Source organism: Mycteria americana, chromosome 2 (genome assembly GCF_035582795.1).
Source record: "Mycteria americana isolate JAX WOST 10 ecotype Jacksonville Zoo and Gardens chromosome 2, USCA_MyAme_1.0, whole genome shotgun sequence".
Taxonomy (NCBI): Eukaryota; Metazoa; Chordata; class Aves; order Ciconiiformes; family Ciconiidae; genus Mycteria; species Mycteria americana.
This window is the reverse complement of record NC_134366.1, coordinates 108,040,193-108,060,310: the sequence shown is the minus strand read 5'-3', so window position 1 is coordinate 108,060,310 and position 20,118 is coordinate 108,040,193. Positions and strand designations below refer to the sequence as shown.

Below are 20,118 nucleotides of genomic sequence, written 5' to 3'. Positions count from 1 at the left end.
TATGTTGTCATCATTCTGCGTACCCATCTGTGCATTCCACAGCTAAAATTGGCCAGGGTGTTGCTACATACAAAAAACTAATATCCCTACTGATGTTTAAAAATCTGCTCTCCAGATAAAAGTAGACATTATGTGGGAATCCAGAATGATGGTGAACTCCTAGATTGAACACACACCCCCCCCAACTATTTCAGTGTATGTATTTAAAACTTATTTTGTAATATGTTATTTTAGAGAGTCTTACTAATATAAATCATTCCTAAGTCTGCATGTTTTTAATTAATCTGTTCTTTTTCCTTTTTTTTTTTTCCTCCCCCTTAACAAAAAGTCAACCAACATCTCATACCTGTACTATTTTCTGGTAACGTTACATTCACTGTATTCAATGCCTGTGAAATATTTCTATACAAAAATATTCTCCCACGTTGAAGAATCCTATATCAAAGAAATGGTAATTTATAAAATGAAGATTGATGCAGGCCAAAACAACAAGCACACTATTATGTCATTGAGCAGAGACACGTATCAGGGAGACCAGTTTGGGTAAGCAGGGAAGCCAAGACAGCTCAAATGCAAAAAGGCAGTATACAGGAGGTGGAAGCAGGCATGGGCTGCAAAGGAAGAGTGAAAACACTGCTTGGGCATGTAGGGATGGTGTCAGGAAAGCCAAAACTCAAATGGAGTTCAGGCTTTCAAGGGATGTCACAGGTAACAAGGTGAGCTTCTGCCTCTGCATTAATAGTAAAAGGCTGAGCAAGAAAAATGTGGGCCTGTTGCTGAATGGTGCGAGTGATTTAGTGACAACAGACACAGGTGTGGCAGAAGTACTCAAAGCCACCTTTTCTTCAGTCTTCACCAAGAAGGTCTCCCAGGCCTCTGTGCTTAGAGAAGTGGTTCAAGGAGGAGAACTGCCAGCTGTGAATGAGGATTAAGTCAGGGATTGCTTGAGAGAACACAGCCCCGACAAGTTCATGGGACCAGATGGATTGCATCCAAGGGTGCTGAGAGAACTAACTGATGTCCTTAAAAGGCCACTTTCCAACATCTTTGAAAGGTCACAGAAATCAGGGAAGGTCCTCAATGATTGGAGGAAAGCAAATGCTGCACCCAACTTCAAAAAGGGCCAAAAGAACAATCTGGGGAACTGCAGACTGGTTGGCCTCACTTTGGTCTCTGGGAAACTTATATCAGACATAAGTTGAAACAAGAGAGATTTTGACTGGAAATAAAGAGAAATTTTTTCACTGTTGGGACAATTGAGCAATGGAACGGGTTGTCCAAAGAAGTTGTACGGTCTCCATCCTTAAAGGTTTTCAAGACCCAACTGGATAAAACCCTGAGCAACCCAGTCTGACCTCATAGTTGACCCTTTTTTGAGCAGAACGTTGGCCTTGATGACTTCCTGAGATCCCTTCCAATATGTGTTACCCTATGATCCTATGATCTTCTGGAAGAGGGCAATGTTGACAGGGTGTATGAGCATTAAACATTTTAACAGCCATAAATGTGTCAATATAATAGGTGCTGCTCTTCAGTGGGAGTGAAAGTAACCGGTTATTAATAGGTGGCATGGAGAACCTGGCAGGAGGGAAGCAGTGCTTTAGGAGAGTAGCACAGAGGCAATCTGGGAAGGAGGCATTTAAAAAACAGTCAGACTACATACAGGTAAAATGATGGACTTTTAAAATTTTTTTACAAAGAGACTTTTGTTTTACTCTTTACAAAATCAGGTCTTTAAGAAAATAATATTTAAGGGTTTGAAGCATGTTCAGAGAAAACTGATGTCCAATATATGGGGTTTTGAAAGGGCTGCAGAACTCATTCATCACTTGTTCACCTTCCCTTTGAATTTCTCAGAATAAGGTCCTGAATCCATACTTCTGTTTTTACTAAGTCTTCTGGATTTCATTCTGACCAGTTGGAGGAAACTGATTGAGAATGTGGATATGAAAGGAAAATGGATGAAAGTGAGTAAGAGTACGTAACACATGATATTTAGGAAGAGAACAACAGCAAGAAAATAAAACAGTTCAGTTAAACAGCCTTCAATAGATTTAGAAAAATGTGCTAGCAGCAAGACAGTACAAGTAGGTTATGAGGTTCTTCAAAAAACTGGTAGTAAGGCCTGCATGCTGAGAAAAGACAGGAAGTGTAGCAAGAGAGAAAATACTGAGCTCTTCAGCAACCTGAAAAGGGAAAGCACATAGTGGAAGTTTGGTGCAATTACTAAAATTGAAGGTAATAATAACATACAATGATAAAATTAAATAAGCTGAGGTGCAAAATGAGAACAACTAGCAAGGGATGTGAGGTATCACAGTAAATCATTGTAAACATACATGTTGTAAAAAGAAGAGCAAAGAAAGAGTTGGTCCACAAGTGATGCTAAGAAGGCTGAAGTGTTCTATGTCTTTTTGTGCTTCAGTCTTCCTTAAATGTCAAATGATGTCCATTAGCAAATGGAATTAACACTAGTAATGAAGAGCAGCAATGCAGGCTAAAATACTGAAACAACAGTTTAGAGACTAATCGGATGAGTGAGATGCTTTCAGATCTCTTGAGGACCTCTTGAGATCATCTAGTCCATCCCTGCTCAAAAAGGGTCAGCTAGAGCAACTTGCCCAGGACCATGTCCAGTCAGGTTTTGAATATCTATGCAAATGGAGACTCCACAACCTGTCTGGGCAACCTGTTCCAGTGTTTGACCATCCTCATAGTCAAAAAATTGTTTTCTTGTGTTTAGATAGAATTTCATGACTTTTAATTTATGCTTATTGCTTGCTGTCCTGTCAGTGGGTGCTATTGAGAACAGTCTGGCTCCCTCTTCTTCATTGCCTCCCATCAGGTATTTATAGACATAGATGAGATTGCCCCCTGAGCCTTCTCTTGACCACACTGAATAGTCCCAGGTCTCTCAGCCTCTTCTCATACGAAAGGTGCTCTAGTCCCTTAAGCTTCTCCATGGCTTTTCACTGGACTCATTACAGTAACTCCATACCTTTCTTATTCTGGAAGGGGTAATCAAACTTCTATGTATCTGGAACATAACAAAGCAAGAAGTAATGGCTGGTCTGAATTTGCTAAGAACAAATTATATCAAACCAACTCAATTTTCTTTTGTGACAGAATAACAGGTTTTGTGGCCATGGAGAAACAGTAGCTGTCATTCAGACTTGACTGAAGTTTTCATACTTTCTCATGTGCCATTTTCATTAGCAAAGTAGGGCAATGTAGCATGAATTAAACTGCTATTAGATAGGTGAAAACTGCTTGGAAGAACATATGCAAACAGTAGTTCTTAATGGTTCAACTTTAAACTGGAAGTGTATATTGATGAGAATTTCACATAAATCCATCCTGAATCTGATACTATGCAGTATTTTAATTTAAAAAGTAAAATGTTAAATTTGCAAATAGCACCAAGATGCAGAAGACTGTAAGCACACTGAAGACTAAATTAGAAATCAGAATGATGTTAAAATACGTATGAGAAATGATTGAGGAAAAAGTAGGTAGGTAGTTAAGGACAAATGGACTGCTCTACACATTTGGGAAGACCAGTCAACATAGGAATACTGGACAGAAATTAACTGTCTTCTTAGCATTTTTATTAAGGACTATCTGTTAAAAGGTTGTAGTAGATGAGAAGCTGAACATGTCGTGAGTTAACAGTGTCATGCTTTTAAAAACAAGCATCATGCTAGATTGTATAGCAGGAGGTGGCTGTTTATATAACATGAAATATAACTCCTCTTGGCCCAGATAAAGCTTCAGCAGTAGTAGGATCATACCTGGAGAACTATTTTCAGTTATGATTTTTTAAATAACTTTTTTTTTCAAGGATAACTTTAAAAATGCTCTCCAGGCACAGGGACATGTTCTAAATTTAAAACATCCTCCACAGAGCAGATACAAAAAGCAAAGTGTTCTGAACAGAATAGAAAAGGTTGGATTCATCTTAGCAGGATCAAAAATTCAAAGCATCTCTATGTCTTCACAAATGCATAAGGCTGAAACTGTTCCTTTCCATCTGCTAAAGGCTCAGTTTCCATTCTCTCACTTTTGTAACGAAATACAAATTTATGACCATTCAGGACAAAATTCTGTTGCAATTATAGTGGAAAATGTTGGCCTGCCAGCTCTGTTACCACTATCGAGCTGTAGTTGTCTAACTTTAGAGCCCAAATTTGGATCCTGTTGAGTCACCAGAACCTCCTGAGAATCACTGAGAGCCCTTAAGTTAGGAACTTGTCTACTTCCGTTATTTGTTCATGAAACCTAGTCGCTCAACTTAGACAGCAGTAAAACTTGGAAGTTTTAATTTTGAAGATATTCACTTTGTATTACAATGAAGGATTTCTGACTAAATAAAGCAAAACACAAGGGGAGGTTCATAAGTATTCAGGAGTCTGTTAATCTGCTAAGCTCTACTGTGACAATTAGGATGATGGTCTATGAATAGGGAGCTTTGAAATCCCTTCCATTTATTATTTCTTCAGTTTAATCCGAAAAATTAGCACACAAACAAGACCTTTTTAAAAAAATCCTGTTTTACTTCGTCTCAGTTTCTGGTCCTGTGTCATTTCAATAACTTTACAATTGGTATGTTGCTGAAGTTAATGCTTTGAGTTAATCTGCTCACCCAAAGAGTGCAGGCCACTCTGGCTGGATTGTGTATCACACAACCCATCTCACACTTTTTTTTTTAATACCCTGAATGGAGGATACTGGTAATAGGCTGCTTGATTCTTGTGAAGAAAAGAAAATGACTGTTCTGTGAATAGTAAGATCTGATTTATCAGCTCAAATAGCAGAGTAATGGCAGTGAGATCCATACTGTACACGAGACAGATATCCCCATATAGTCCGGTTGTGGAATGCCAATATTATTTGAAACTAGCCACTTGCTTCCATGCCAGAGGGAATACTGAACCTCAGGCTGCCAGGAGTGTATTTTTTAGATCAATTAACAGCTTTTCAGGTACAAAGTTCAATCAGCTTCTTCTGCAGAGCGTACTTGATAAGATAGTACTGACAGATAAAGTTAAGGCTTCTCCCTGGCAGCTCACACTGAAATGACATATACTGGCATTGATACGACTCACAGGAACTGAGGATGGCATGCTGCATAACTAACCTGTCATACGCTGTGCTGTGAGCTAATGTGTCAACAGTCTGCAAACTACGTTGTAGCATTGGAAGCAAGTTAAAATATCAGGCAGCTACATGATACGACATTTACCACCTGTCCATTCCAACAGAAAAAGTGTCACTTCATCTTACAACCAGTGCTTAATTTATAAAAACAAATTTAATGGTAGGTAGGTGTGTAATGTTTGCTATGTGCTATTGGGTTTATTCTGCTTTGTAGGAAAAATAATTTAAAAGCTAAAGTGCAATGACATCCCACTGTATTTCAAAATAGGCTGCAAAACTTTATTCAACAGATGCATCTTTCCTAACCTTGTCCAACACTCTCTTTTATATCTACGCTATTTGAGAGATGCATGACTTCTTTCATTTTTGAAAACCAAATGTCATAATTGCAATGGCGTACTATGTGCACACAAGTTTTTAATTCACATCTCATATTTTCAGTATTTATCATTTGTATAATGTATAATCTGTTTATGTAAAATAAATTATCTACCAATGATAAATATATAGCAGCAAGTTAGTACCAGTAGCTAGTTTGAAGTTGGTTTATAATTGTCTGTATTAATTATGACAGAGGTAAGTATGAAAAATAATTTTCAGAGAGATGACATCTTTTATAAAGTTTTCTGATTTTCAGATACAGTGCATTGCATTACTACTTATATTAAAGCATTGTTCATTACTAATTAAAAACATAGTTGTTAGTATCATATTTCTTGTCTTCTGACACCTCTTCAAAATCGTGCTTTTAATTTTTGTATATTTATTAAAAAATTAAGTTTCATTGTTTTCAATAAGGGAGTGTTTTAAAATCAGTTCAAACCACCGCAAACTGAATGGGCAGCTGGCTTATAAGGACTTAACCATCATTAGGCTGTAGCTGCAAGTCAGTTGTTCTTTTGGATCAAGCTAAGACACTTCAATGCAATAGGTGCCCCTTTCTCATGGAAAGATGTTATAGTCAAGGTTTTATTGTGGCAGTGTCAGGTTTCTAGAGAGGAATGTGTTCAAGTTAGATACACGCTCCCAAGATTTTGTCTTTGGAATTCTTATGGTATTGACTATAATTACAGGAAACGTGAAGAGGAAAGTAAGAGAAAAGAAGCCAAGCTGCAGAAAGGGATGCAGAATGTGGAACAAAATAGGTTTCGAGTACAACAGAATCCTGCAAATCGGGAGAAGACCACGGGCATCTCACAGTTACCTAATAAACCAATTGATATACAGAATAAGAGACCTCTCTCCCTCAATGCTTCACAAATTCAACCAGGGAGAAACAGTAGAGGTTCACCTAAAGCTTGTCACCACAAAGGGACACCAAAGGAGAGTTGCCTGTCAGCAGAGCCTCAGAGTGAAGGTCATAAAATCAGGCAAGGTTTGTAGTCTTTTTTAATTGTCCTGATTATCTTCTTTGTCCATATCTGGGTGTGTTTTAGATATAGGACCTGTTTTATCTTTCTGTTATTTCTTGTTCTTTCATTATTTAAGCAATTCACATAGGACAGAGTTAGATACAGATTCTTTTACCGCGCATGTTCTGTCAACTTAAGTAGTCAAAAATACCAGTACCTGCAGTGTCTGTAAAAATACCTAAAATATGTGAGAACAGGTTGTTGGGAGTTGTTCTATTAGTTGGACTGTTTGGAGAAAATGAGATTAAAGATATTTGTCATATCTGTGGGATTCTTGAAGAACGTTAATGGAGAAATTGTAACTCTTGTTTTTAAACAAGGTTAAAATGAGGGTAAAATTGTTCCAAGTGACATCTCTACATACCAAGGAAGCTGTTCAGGCAGCTTCATTCTCCATGACAGGGTTCTCCCATGATTTGTCTTTGAAGTCCTCTTGTTGAGAACGCTCTAGGTTATTTTTTGAGAAGTGAGACTGTTTTTGGAAATTATGCCATGAAATAGTGTGTCGAAGCTCTTTCTGTTACTTTTCTTGCCCTGCTCCACTCCTTTATTCTATATGTAAATGCATCATCAGTTTATCATCATTTCTTGATCACTCCTATATTAGTTTTTGCAAGATATACATTTTAATAACATTTCAATCAGTTCTGACTTCAGCCAGCTATAGGAGCCCATGGCTCAAATCTTTCAAAACTGGTCCTATTAAAGCATCTTTGTTATAATTAGAAGCAAAAATTGGATAAGTAGTTTATTTAAGGTAAGTTGCAAGACCTCCTTCTCAGATGTAAAATTATTGCTGACGCCTCTGGAAATTCTGCTAATCAGAATATTATAATAATCCAAAGAAAAAGAAAGTCAAAGAGCTCTTCGTACTGAATCATTTTACCCAGGTTTCTTTAGCTTTTACATGGAAATGTGTTGGTAAACAGAATACTTGACTATATTTTCATAGTAAAAGCAGATATATCTATCTTAGCCTAACAGATACTATGATAACTAAGTAATGATAAACAGAGGTGTTAAAAATTCTAGCAAGCTTTTTCTGTATGTGTATTAACTTTATATTAATTAAAATATTCAGATGGCTAAGTAAAACCCGTAAGAATAATCAGAAACTGGTTGCCAAATGAAAAATGGATAGTTGTAATGAACAGTGAGGAGAAATTGGTAAGTATAGAAAAAAGGGAAAGGAGAAAGAAAGACGTGGGGAGGATTAGAACAGTGAAGGGGAGAGAAAAGAAGGACAAAGAAATTATAAAGGAGGAATGAACAGCTTTTTCTTTTACTGACTCCTCTATCCATTCTTTGCCAAAATCTTCCATTGGTTGTGCCAATGGAAACTGCATTGCATCAGTCAGACTCCCACTGTTTCTTGGAACAAATACAGTGGTTTTGCACTGAGAGAATGACCTAAGGAAGTAGGTAGTAGGTAACTACCCTATAGTCCATGGAACCTACTCTACAGGGTAGGTAACCCTATAGTCCATGGGAAACATGGACTATAGGGTCAAACTGACTACAGAGATCAGGACTGAATTTGCCAAATTTTCTGCAGACTATTCTAATATTGATACTTATATTTGAAAAAACGCATTAATGTTCAGTTGTCTATACTACCCTTCACAGTAACCTAGGGAATTCAGACCAGCAGCAAATGCCAGCACCATGTAGCTTGGACTTTTGATTGAAGGCTTCCCTGAAGTTGGAGATTTCCTGAAGCAGCTATGCCAGAATAATTTTTCCATGTTGATGGTTTTAAAATCATATGGGCTATTGCCTGGAGATGTTTTGCTTTTCAATATAACTTTAAAAGCACAATATAATTTCTGCAAAAGATAGATTTTTAAATAGAAAATTCTTCACTATTGTTTATTATGTTTCTTCACCATGAGTGTTGAGCACAAAGAGAACAAAACTCTTTACTCAGGGTTCTTGTTCTTCTGAAAATACACGATAACATGTCTACTTCTTCTACAGCGAGACCAGTTTACTTACAGAGATTGTAAAGAAAGCCCCCTCTTGCCTAATCCAAAAAGCCTGTGTTTGAAATAAAATGCTATGCCATTTTTACATAAGCATTCTCTTTTTGTTATTGGAATAATGCCAGGAAAGTTGGCACAGTAAAGGATCACATTATGAAGTTCTTTAATCAGTTCTCATTAGGTGTTTTAATCAATCTTCTTGTGACCAAAACTTTAATTGACTTCATTGGATGTTTTATTGGAATTAAATATAAATTTAGATCCTGTGGGCTGGCACTTAGAAAGCTTTTCAGCAATTGCAAATTGATTTTTTGCATCTGCTAACGATATATGAAAACTGTGATTTAGTTGGTGGGTCTCTCCTGATCTCTTCTCCACTCAGAAATCCTCTTTCCTATGTATGTTATCTCATTTGCCTTAATTATAGTAGCAACAGGTAAATTCTTTTTTGCGCTCTGTACTTCTTATTGCTTGGTCTTCCTATCTAACGAAGTTTATTTCAACCTCCAGAGATGATGTAGACTACTTAAATGTTTTTTTCTATTCCCCAGTTATCCAGTTGTTCAGACTGGGAAGTTTTGCACATACTACTTTAACGACTTAAATGTGTTACAGTAAATGCATTCTACGTGCCATACGTACAAACCAGGTGGCAGGTTTTGGTGAGTTGAGTATGACAAGGCCATTTTTAAGAGGCTGTGTTCTTTTTCCTCACAACGGTAAAAATTAACTTGTTGGGAGATCAAAATAGTGTTGTGATAGTGCTGGAAATTTCATACGTTTGAATTGACTATCAGCCCTATACCGTTTTTATTGATGGCACTGGCAATTTTGTACTTGGCTTCATTAAGCGTGGGATTATGCCCACAGAAATCTTGGCTTCAAAAGGCACATTTTTTAAATTGTCTGTTCCCCTGGTGTAATGAGAGAGAGGGAATTTCCTTCTTTGTTCTGGGAGATTAAAATAATAGATTAAAATAGATAAAACCAATAATTAATTAAATTAATAAGATATTAAAATAGATTAAAATAATAGACTTTTTCTCCCATCCCAGAACATACAGGGCTAATTACCCATATCGCAATCATGTATAAATTATGTTAACCTCTCAGCCCATACTGACCTGTCGCCATGATAAATCTTCTCTGTTGGAGGCGACATTGATGATAATCCTGAGTTTCTTCGGTATAATCTGTTAATCTGCCATATTCTGTTATCCAGTCAAGGGAGTATCCTGTAAAAGTGTTACAGTGAGGATAAATGTAGCATGGTTTTACCAGGTTTTGGATAATCCAGATTATTTTCTGTGATTCCATTATATCAAAGATATCTTTATTTTCTTTTTCCCCTCTTACCAACCCTTTAACACCCTGTCTGTTACATTTGGTCCTGTCTGGTCTATTTCCTCATTCCCCTGTTAGTTTCCTAACAAAATAAAAGGTGGATGGTAGATGGAGATTTTCGGTTTTGCACTCCAGTCTGGCTTCCAAGTCATCCTCACAAGAGTGTTTAGAAGCAGTTATCACACAGAATTTATTTTCCCACCCTAGGCTTGGAAAAGAAATCTTGCAGCAAGGGAAAAATGGGAAGGACTTCATAGTTTCATTTAGGATGTCAAGGAAAGTACTGAGAAGCCAAGCGCTTTGGGTTTCCTGGGTCAGGGGGGTACCCTGTCTCTGTCATCATGTGCCAGGATGCAGGGTGGCTAGAGCAGAAGCTTAGCAAATAAGCTTGAAACACTGAAGGTCTGTTACAGTGTCTTCACTGGAACGAGCAGGTGTGTTCGTGGGGCTGCATTCCTGCACCACGTGTTGAGCTGGTTTCTTTGGAGAACACCAGTGTATTCAGGTAGGTGAAGAAATAGTTTCTCCCTGTGAACTTTTTTTAGGCATCTAACTCAAATGGAATGTGAGAAAGAAAAATACTTGTAGAGCAGTAAGCAAATGAAGAAGTTTGGGACTGTACTGTTCCAGGCAATCATGTCCTCTTCTGATTCTTCCTGCTTATACATTTTTTCATTAAAGTAAATCCTAGTGTGCCTCAAAGGTAACTGAGCAAAAAAAATTAAGAGACATAAACTATGTTTTGCTAGATCAGAGACTGAATGTTGGTTTCCATTTCTCTGTCTAAAGATTCATTGAGGAAACACATCAAAAGCAAGTCAAGTTGCGTCCATTTCCATTGTGGCAAAGCAAAAGAGGGAACAAAAGTTGAGGTGAAACATCAGGTCGCAGCTGCTACAGAACTGGATGGAGAAAAGCACAAGGAGCACACTGTCGAGGCAACGGGTGCTTGTGCTCGGAGGAGCAGAAGGCATACTTCTGCTTGCAGGACTGCTAGCGTTGGGGAAAAATTAAGAGATCAAAGTCAGTCTTCATCTGGCAACAGAGACCACTGTGAAAGAATGGCTGTGTTCTTCTGCAACGTCAGCTGTACTGGTGGAATTGCAAGAAACTCAAAGCAGTGTGAAGCTTCTTCCAAAGGCAAAAGACATCAGCAGAAATCCAGAAATAATGAGGTAAATGATGAGCGATGTTCACCAGCTGGCTCTAGTAGACCAGGAAGTGCCAAAACAGTATTTGTAAACACCAGAAATGACAGCGTGCGTGCTGTAGAACAAACTAACAAAGTGGGAAATAACGAATTAGCAAAAAAGGCTTCCCCTTTATTGTCTGCTGAGGCAGAACCTACCGGAACTGTGCCAAGGAACCCAGCAGTGTGTTCTGCTCCTGATGACAGTTTGAACTTGGAAAAAACAGGCATAATTGGATCCAGGAATGCAGATGATCAACTATGTTCTGTCGCATGGCAAAGTACAAATATTGAACTAATCCCTCTAGAGATTCGAATGCAGATAATAGAAAAAGAAAGAAAAAGAAAAGAGCTGTTTCGGAAGAAGAACTATGCTGCTACAGTCATACAGAGGACATGGAGACGGTAAGACTACTGTTTCAGTAGCTACAGAAGAGTGAGATACAAGTAGATGTAAATTACATTAGCCTTGTTGTCAGTGCGCTCTATTTGGTCCTTTTGCTTACAACCTTACCAGTGATAAATCAGGAATTTAATAATCTTTCACCAAACAAGTGGAAGTGTGTTCCAGTCATTGAGTTACATGTAGTAAGTAGTAAGTTCATAAAAAGTAATGTAGTATGTAATACTTACTACATTACATACTACAATACATTACTACTAATGTAGTAAGTTCATAAAAAGTGCAAGGTAAGGGATGATTTTTAATAATTGGAGAAGTTATTAAACTTCTATTTCAAGCACTGTGTCCTGGTTTTGGCTGGGATAGAGTTAATTTTCTTCCTAGTAGCTGGTATAGTGCTGCATTTTGGATTTAGGATGAGAATAATGTTGATAACACACTGATGGTTTAGTTGTTGCGAAGCAGTACTTACACTAGTCAAGGACTTTTCAGCTTCCCCTGCTCTGCCAGGCGCACAAGAAGCTGGGAGGGGGCACAGCCAGGACAGCTGACCCCAACTGGCCAAAGGGCTATTCCATACCATATGGTGCCATGCTCAGTATAGAAACTGGGGGGAGTTGGCCAGGGAGCAGCGATCGCTGCTCGGGGTCAGGCTGGGCATCAGTTGGTGGATGGTGAGCGGTTGCATCACTTGTTTTTACTGGGTTTTGTTCCTTTCTCACTCTCTCTCTCTCATTGTTTTCCTTTCATTACAATATTATCATTATTATTATATTATATTTTATTTTATTTTATTTCAATTATTAAACTGTTTGTTTCTCAATCCACGAGTTTTCTTACTTTTGCTCTTCAAATTCTCTCCCCCATCCCACCAGGGGCAGGAGGGTGAGGGAGCAGCTGTGTGGTGCTTAGCTGCCGACTGGGGCTAAACCACAACACTGATATTCCTTTAGAGAATGCCGATCAATATTTGCCTAAGCCTAGAGTTCACTGCTGTCGTGTTCATTAGCAAACTTGCACGTGTAGGGATATAGGGGTTTTTTTCTGGAAAAAGGTTTTTGTAACCAGATCGTTCAGCACCATTTACTGACACACCTGAAATTGTATTCTGACCTGACTTTTAACTGGATAACCAAACCACAAGAGATTTGGAAGCTTGGATGGAGTTCATTGCCAAAACTTGAAGCTAACTGGAATAACTTGATTCAGCAGAAATGACTGCTCTACAGAAGAGGCAGACAGGAGGGAGCAAGATGTCCCAGTGTTTGCTTTCCCCAGCATTGTCCTGCTTTTATGAATGCACGAGTTTTGACCTCAGAAATACAGTCATTCTTGTTATATGTGCTCCTTAATATTTAATTTCTTATCAAAATTGACAGGAAGAGTATGGCAGCTATAGGTGAAGCATATAATATGTACATAATTCTTATTTCCTATTTTTTATTGAAATTTTCTTCAGTTTTTATGTGGATGCAGAAAACTATAAATTGCTGATTTTTACTAATAACTGATCTTTCCAGGTCTCTAGCTTAACAGTTTAATATATGTTTTAATATTTCTTAGTATTCAATTAAAGAAAAAATAACAAGAAAGTTCCTTTGAGAACTCAACTCTCATGCCCTATGGTATAGTTCAGTAGCGATGCAAAAATTGTTCCCCCAACCAAACTGTATCAAAGGGAGCAGCTGGCAGATGTCTGGGAGCATACAGAGGGTAGTAAAGTCCTTTATACTAGTCCCTGGGAAACCTGCAAGTTTCCTGCAACAGCAGAATCGGGTCTTAATGCCCAAATGCCTGCAGAATAAATGCTGAGTTGCTGGTAGACCAGCCTTCCTTCTGGGTCATGCTGGAAGCTTTGGTTCCCTCGCAGAGAAATTCAGAGGGGCTGTTTCTCCCGTCTGCTGTGCCAGGAGCAAAGTACTAGCGGGTGTTCCCACTGCAGGGCAGCATCCGCATCCAACCGGCCCAGCCACAGCGTGGAGCAGAGGGGAGCGCTCAGCAGCTGGAGCATCAGGGTCTGCTCTCTTTGTCACCACGTCCGGCCGCAGGAGGCAGCCAGCCTGGGCTGTTCAGCCACTCCAGTAATGTCCTCTGGGCCGCATCAAGCAAGGCCAGGACCAAAAGTTTAGAGAGAACAGTTCTGAATGGTTATTGTACAGGCCTGCTGTTTTGACGAGAAAAGATCTTGTGGCCAAGTACTATGTAGCTCTGAAAGGCAGTAAAGAGGCATGAGGTTGTGCTGCCTGCTTGCAGTGATGCTTCCTGGCTTAAAAAATCCTGTTTCTTGTTTTGCAAGGTGGAGTGTTACCTGTGTTCCCTATTGCACAAAACACCAGGGAGCTAAGAGACACGTATTACTAGCTGCTTATTTGTGGAGTTTTGAGAACTGGTATTTCTCCCATTGCTTTTTACAGTTAATTTATGAAGTATGAAGTGTCTTGTCTTTCTCAGAAAGAGCTGACACTGCCCATTACTAGGGAAGGGACACCAGACCAGACGCCCCATGGTCCGAGTTGGCAGTCAGTTTGTTCCTAAACTGAAATGTGGCCATTTAAACATTTGTGTTGGCTCAGCAAATACTTCTGTTTGCTCCAGCTCTTTTACTGATCAGCCTAAATATTTCCCAGTATGAGGCTGGATGTGCAGTCCAGTAATATTCCAGGTTATCTCTTCACTGTTGTTGGAGTATAAAAGTTACACTGGCTTTTGTTGAGTACATGCCCATTCCAGTGAAAAGTTAAAATTTTGGAACATAGTATTTTTAATTCATTTTGGAGCCTCTTTTTTTGGTGAAAATTCTGACTTTTTTGTACAGTATCACCTATTTCTGTACTTCTGTCAACTTTGCTCTCTGTTTGCTATTTATGCATCCAGCTCTGGGGTTCCCAGTACAAGAAAGACATGGAACTGTTGGAGCAGATCTTGAGGAGGGCCACAAAAATGGTCAGAGGGCTGGAACACCTCTCCTGTGAAGAAAGGCTGAGAGAGTTGGGGTTCTTCAGCCTGGAGAAGAGAAGGCTCCGGGGAGACCTGATTGCAGCCTTTCAATATATAAAGAGGGCTTGGAAGGAAGACAGAGAGAGACTTTTTACCAAGGCCTGTAGTGACAGGACAAGGGGCAATGGTTTTAAAATGAAAGAGGGTAGGGTTAGAATGGACATAAGGAGGAAATTTTTTATGATAAGGGTGACAAACAGGTTGCCCTGAGAAGCTGCGGATGCCCCATCCCTGAAATGTTCAAGGTCAGGATGGACGGGGCTTTGAGCAACCTGATCTAGTGGAAGGTGTCCCTGCCCATGGCAGGGGGGTTGGACTAGATGATCTTTGAAGGTCCCTTCCAACCCAAACCATTCTGTGGTTCTGTGATTCTGTGCTGTATTCCTCATATCCACACTGAACTGCAAAGCAAAGCAGCTACTTCTTCTCCCTGTGATCCACCACTTCTGCCATCAGCTCTCTCTGATGCTTGCTAGAGGCTGAATAAACATTGCCTGCCTTCCCAAATTTTTCCAAATGCTATGTAAGCATTTGGAAAGTGCTGGCTATGTAAAGCGTTCGCTAAGTGCTGGCAATGTCCTCCTTGGCCTTCTTTTCTAATTTAGATCCCAAATTCTTGTCTAATGCATCCAGACCCTTTTAGATATTAAAAGCTAAGGTAAGTCAGGAGCAGGTTAGGAGAATATATCCGTAAGTGACACTATTGCTTCTGAAGGCTATGCTGTTTTCACTTAACACAGAATTAAAATCCTTACAGAGGAGTACGTGCATGCCATAGCTTTCAGGCAAAGCATAAAGATGTGTAGTGAGTGCTTGTGCAAATTTCCTCACAAGAACTGGGATCTGAAACCTTGTGTCGAGCTAGCTTACCTGTGTAGAAATCTTTGCATTCCATTTAAAGTTTTGACTATCTAAAGATTTTGGATAGATCTTTCTAAACTATCCACCTGGGGAAACAGCGATGGTGTGTTATCTCAGCAAGAAGCGCAGGCACTTACTTACACCACTTTGGAAATTGTGGGGATTAAAGATTGTTTAAATGGCATTTGTTATTTAAAGAATTAATAAAGAAAAATAAATATATTTGTTCTGTTTGCATAACTCATTTTATAGAACACTAAGGAGGATCATAAAATCCGCAAAACTGCAGTAGAGATTAGTTTGGCAGTTCCTCCACTGTCATTTTGTTACGTCTGTGGACAGTTTACTGTTGCTAGAGCTTTGATGGAGTTCATAGAGTTTGCAGCAATATCATAATGCATTTATTTCAGTGAATGTTTTCATGCAGAACACAGAACAGTTCATTGGGCAGCGATGCTGAGGTGAGAGCACTGCACTGTTACGAAGAGCCATGTTTCCCTCCTGCATTTTCTCTCCCAGGCCCACCAGTTCTGCTGCCTTTTCTGCTTACGCTTCAAGCTCAATGTGAGCTTTCTTGTCTGAGTGTTTTGAAACTCATATGGATGATGAGAGCTGTGAAATTAGACCAGATTTTCTCCTCCCAATTTCCATGCTATTACCACAGCAATAATATTTATTTTTAAAAAGAAGAGAGGTCTGCCTCTTCCTTTGAAGCAGAGTTCATATATATACCTCCAAAAAAGAGGTGGTGTGGGTATTTTAGGATGTGGATCCCAAGTCAGATGGTGACACCTGCCTGCCAAGAAGTCGTGGTTAGTGTTTCCAGCTAGCTCACGCTAGGCAGCTGTATGTGCTGACTACTACTATGTCAGCTATTCTGACACTCTCTCTGAAATACCTAATTTCCCATCCACTGTACACCAAATTATAGTTCTTAAGCAGGAACCTACTGTGTGGCTGTGGGTCCCACTCAGTCCTGTGTTTGTCTTTTGGGTCCAGGCTTGCACTGGTAAATAGCATGTACTTGTGGCCAGCCATAGAATTATACGTCATTAATGTATAATTCTACATTAGCAACATGTAGAAGTACATGCTTGAGTTCTGGCATTTCTCTAAATTAGGATGAAATACATTTGTCTCACTCTGCAAATTTTGTAGTCATGATTTACTTACTGAAAGTTTATTGAGAGCTATTGTGAGCTACAACACAATGGTACCGGTCTAGTTAAGTATATTAAACTTGCCTTTCTCGGGAAAAGGTTTCAATTCCCACGGTCCACAAACTTTATACATGTAGTCCTCAAAAGTGTATTTTAAGGTGTGGGGCTTGCCAAAGGTTAATTGCTTATCCTGCTTGTTGAGCCTTACAGATTCCGTGTCTGGCTTGCTCTCTCTTGGGGGGCACTGAGGCCTGTACCATTCTCCAGGGTCCACAGTGAGTCGACAGAAGCTGGAAATAAGTTGGTTGCTGTCATTGTTGCTCTCCTGCTGGAGTCAAGCTGTATTTTTTTATATATTGTTGCTATACGCATACTTTACCAGCAGTATTTTTTAAGATTAGAGCCTCTGTAACAATGAATCTGAATACCATTTGTCACCTTTGTCATTCTGCACATATATTCCATGTTTCTTTTATGTGCAGTAGTTTTGTTGACTAAGCATTGGCTATTTTGTTAAGGCACCACATCAGATTCATAGAGCATCAAACTCAGTCCCATTCTTTTTTCTCACTAGGATCAGAACGATGTTACAGGAGAGCTGAATTAAAAAAATGTGCACACGCTCCAAAGATAACTGCCTATGTCTTCTCAGTGTCAGAGCCTCACAGTTGTTTTCTTGTTGCTAAAAACTACCAGAAGTTCTCTACAAACATGAAACCGCAGCTGGGCGCAAAGGTGGAGTGCCTGTGAATGGGTCATTTCACGTACCAGCAAAGGCCTCTGGCAGTAATTACCGCATTCCAAGAGAATAGCTTAGTATTCTTTTCTGCTCAAGGATAAAACAGTTCTCCAATTGTTTTTCTGCAGCGGTATTCACATAACCCATCTTTAGCTCAAGTTATGTTAGCAAGTCACTGTAACTGTGCCCCCCCCTCACTTTCTCTTCCTCTCTTAGCCTGTTGAAAAGTTCTAAGTAAGTGACGTGTTATTTAACAAAACTGAATAATTTTTTTCTTCTGCCTCTTAATAATGCTCCTGTTCTGAATTCATACAGTGCTTTGCAACTGGCAGGCATTACGGACATTTATTGGTAAGATGCAGTTGCTCCCCACATTTGTTACCTACTTTAATGAGCTGTGTAACGGTACATGCCTGAATTCTGAAGCTCCACTAAATTAAGATTAAATACGTTTGTCTCACCCAGCAAATTTCACAGAGGTAATTTACTAAGCTTATAGAAAGTTTGAAATTATTGGGGCTGTAAGTGAGCATATCATCCCCCCTTGGCATTCTATTGTGCTTTTATGTACTCATTTTCTATATACGGCTGCTGTTTTGTTTGAATTATATCGTTCATTGGCTTCTAACATATATTTAAACAATTTGTATCTGGTTGTGTTGTCTTTTGTTTTAATTTAGAACTTGTTGCAGATGGAGCAACAGAACAAAATCACCTCTTGGTCCTTCCTTCCTCATTCCCTTTACTGGGGCATCCAGTAGAAGCCTTTTTGAACCTGGGGGGGATGACGATCAATGTTTTTTGCCCCGTTACCAAACACTTATAATTAATATTTTACAAGTGTTAACTCAGTGTTCATTTGTGACAGGTTCGTACTGGGAAGATTGAGAGTTAATTGCTAGGCCAGTTAATTGCCTTGTATTATGCAAAATGCCAGTATCTGATTGAATACTTATATCTGATTCAAGAAAAAAAAGCAAACAACTCCTTGTTGCTGGTGCCATTAGCCACTGAAGTGGGAAGAAGGTCAGATAATCTACTGTTGCCACTTGGAACAGGGCTGTGACTGCGTGTAAGATCAAAGCAGCTGTGGCAAGGTTGGTTCGGGAGACAGGGAGCCTTTGAAGGGGAGGGAAAAAAAGCAAGAACAGATTGCTGAAAACAAGGTGAGAGGGAGCATCTTCAGAGAAGGGATGGAAAACCGCTCAGTCTTCCTGAGGAATTGCTGAGTTTTCCTGTAGAGAAAAATGTGCAGTTGAACCCCTAAGAGGTAGATTTGGCTTGTCTCTTGCACTGATTGACTGAGAATACAAAGTGGTAAGGCACACGAGAAAATTTGGTGTTATTAAGCTGTGGATATAGTGAAAATGAGAAAACAGGATTGATTATACTCTTATATGATAAATATTTACAGGTTTTGTCTTCTCCAGGTTTTCTATATATTATAAAGCAGTTGATAAGCTGATGTTGCAGTACTGTAACTTTTGATAACTGTAATGCCAGATCTTTATGAGCTATGTGAAATAATGGATGCATCCAGAATTGAACCCAGCTCCTACTTTTTCTTCTGAGCAAATATTTCTCATCTAAATGACTTAGCACATCAGTGGGAGTTCTGTTTTCCCAGTTACTCATGTAATCCACCATGTGAACTGATGCGTGGAAAGCACCGAAGTTAAAACAGGTCACCTAAAACAAGTGCTCTTCTCTTTTCTGCTCTCTAGTTACCAGCTAAGACAGGAGTTGTTTCAGCTTCTTAGTGCTAAGCGGCAGTGCAAAGAAGATGAAGACAAATGGAGACAAGAGACAGCTGCCTTCTTCATTCAGGTTGCTTGGAAGAAACAGCTGAACCATAGCCCTCTGAAATCAGTTCCTTCATGTAAAAATCTGAAATCTATCAACAAAACCAGCTCAGCCATAAAAACCAGCAAGCAGTCCATCCTTAAGCAGATATATGGTAATTTTGTCTTCACTATACTTTATTTTAAATAGCTACGCTTTTATTTTTATAAGACTGTTCTCTGTATTTTGATTCTTCTATACACTTCTTACGTAATCGTCAGGGATTTCAAGGATTTATAACAATTAGTCTGAATCTCAGGTGTTCTGGGTAATTGTATTTCTGTTTCAGATTGAAAAAGCATATACCTCTGTGATTTAAAATGGCTGCTGCTAAAGCTATTTGAATCACCACATAGCATTATTCCAGCAAGGGTCTTGAGCAACCAAATAATTCTGTTGCCAGAGCTGCACACATTTATCAATGTGGAAAGAGAATAGAGCAGTTAAACTGGGGATAGCTGCCTGTAGCGATGCACAGTGGCTATCTGCATCATGGGGTTTTTTTTTTAAGCATCGTTTTAAACTTTTCTTGGGTTTGTATTGTTTTTTAAATACTTCCATTTGAAGAATATGGTCTTGTTCCGTGTTAATAACTTTCTTGTTTGAAGACAGCTGGTCTTTATTGGAAGAGCAAGATCATCTTTTGTGATAACACTGCACTGCTTTGCACTATGCCTGAATGTGCACAGTGCAAAGGAATGCATCTTGAAGAAAGGGCAGGGGAAAAACATTGCTTTTAAACCTTGAGTTCCCTTACAGTGTGGATCACTGATGGAGTAAGGATGTGCTAACTGTGTGTACTTTACCAGGTGGTAAGTCAATTCTGTCATGGCCCTGTAGATAGCCAAAAAGGATAAAATAAGTAAATAAATACAGCTAATATTTTTATTTTCCTTCTTTTTTATAGCAACTGCAAGATGTATTTTAACTTTAGTTAAAGTTCAGTTGTGGTTGTCACAATTTTCTGTCATATAGAACATCTCATGAGTTTTCTCATCGTAAATGAGAATAATTTTTAGGATGAAATAATGC

The 20,118-nt window shown here is 39.0% G+C and overlaps 1 protein-coding gene across 8 annotated transcripts in view; it reads left to right on the top strand.

Moving 5' to 3' along the window:
• Nucleotides 1–20,118, top strand: part of INVS (inversin) — a 103,984-nt gene that overhangs the window by 79,869 nt on the left and 3,997 nt on the right. For 7 of the 8 annotated variants that reach the window (XM_075494219.1, XM_075494222.1, XM_075494224.1 and 4 more), the window contains 3 exons: nucleotides 6,231–6,532; nucleotides 10,685–11,489; nucleotides 18,969–19,201. In XM_075494219.1, the coding sequence (XP_075350334.1) occupies nucleotides 6,231–6,532; nucleotides 10,685–11,489; nucleotides 18,969–19,201 (1,340 nt within the window). Of the gene's footprint in view, nucleotides 1–6,230; nucleotides 6,533–10,684; nucleotides 11,490–14,361; nucleotides 15,474–18,968; nucleotides 19,202–20,118 lie in introns of those variants that run through there. The other variant, XM_075494225.1, reaches the window with a different exon arrangement.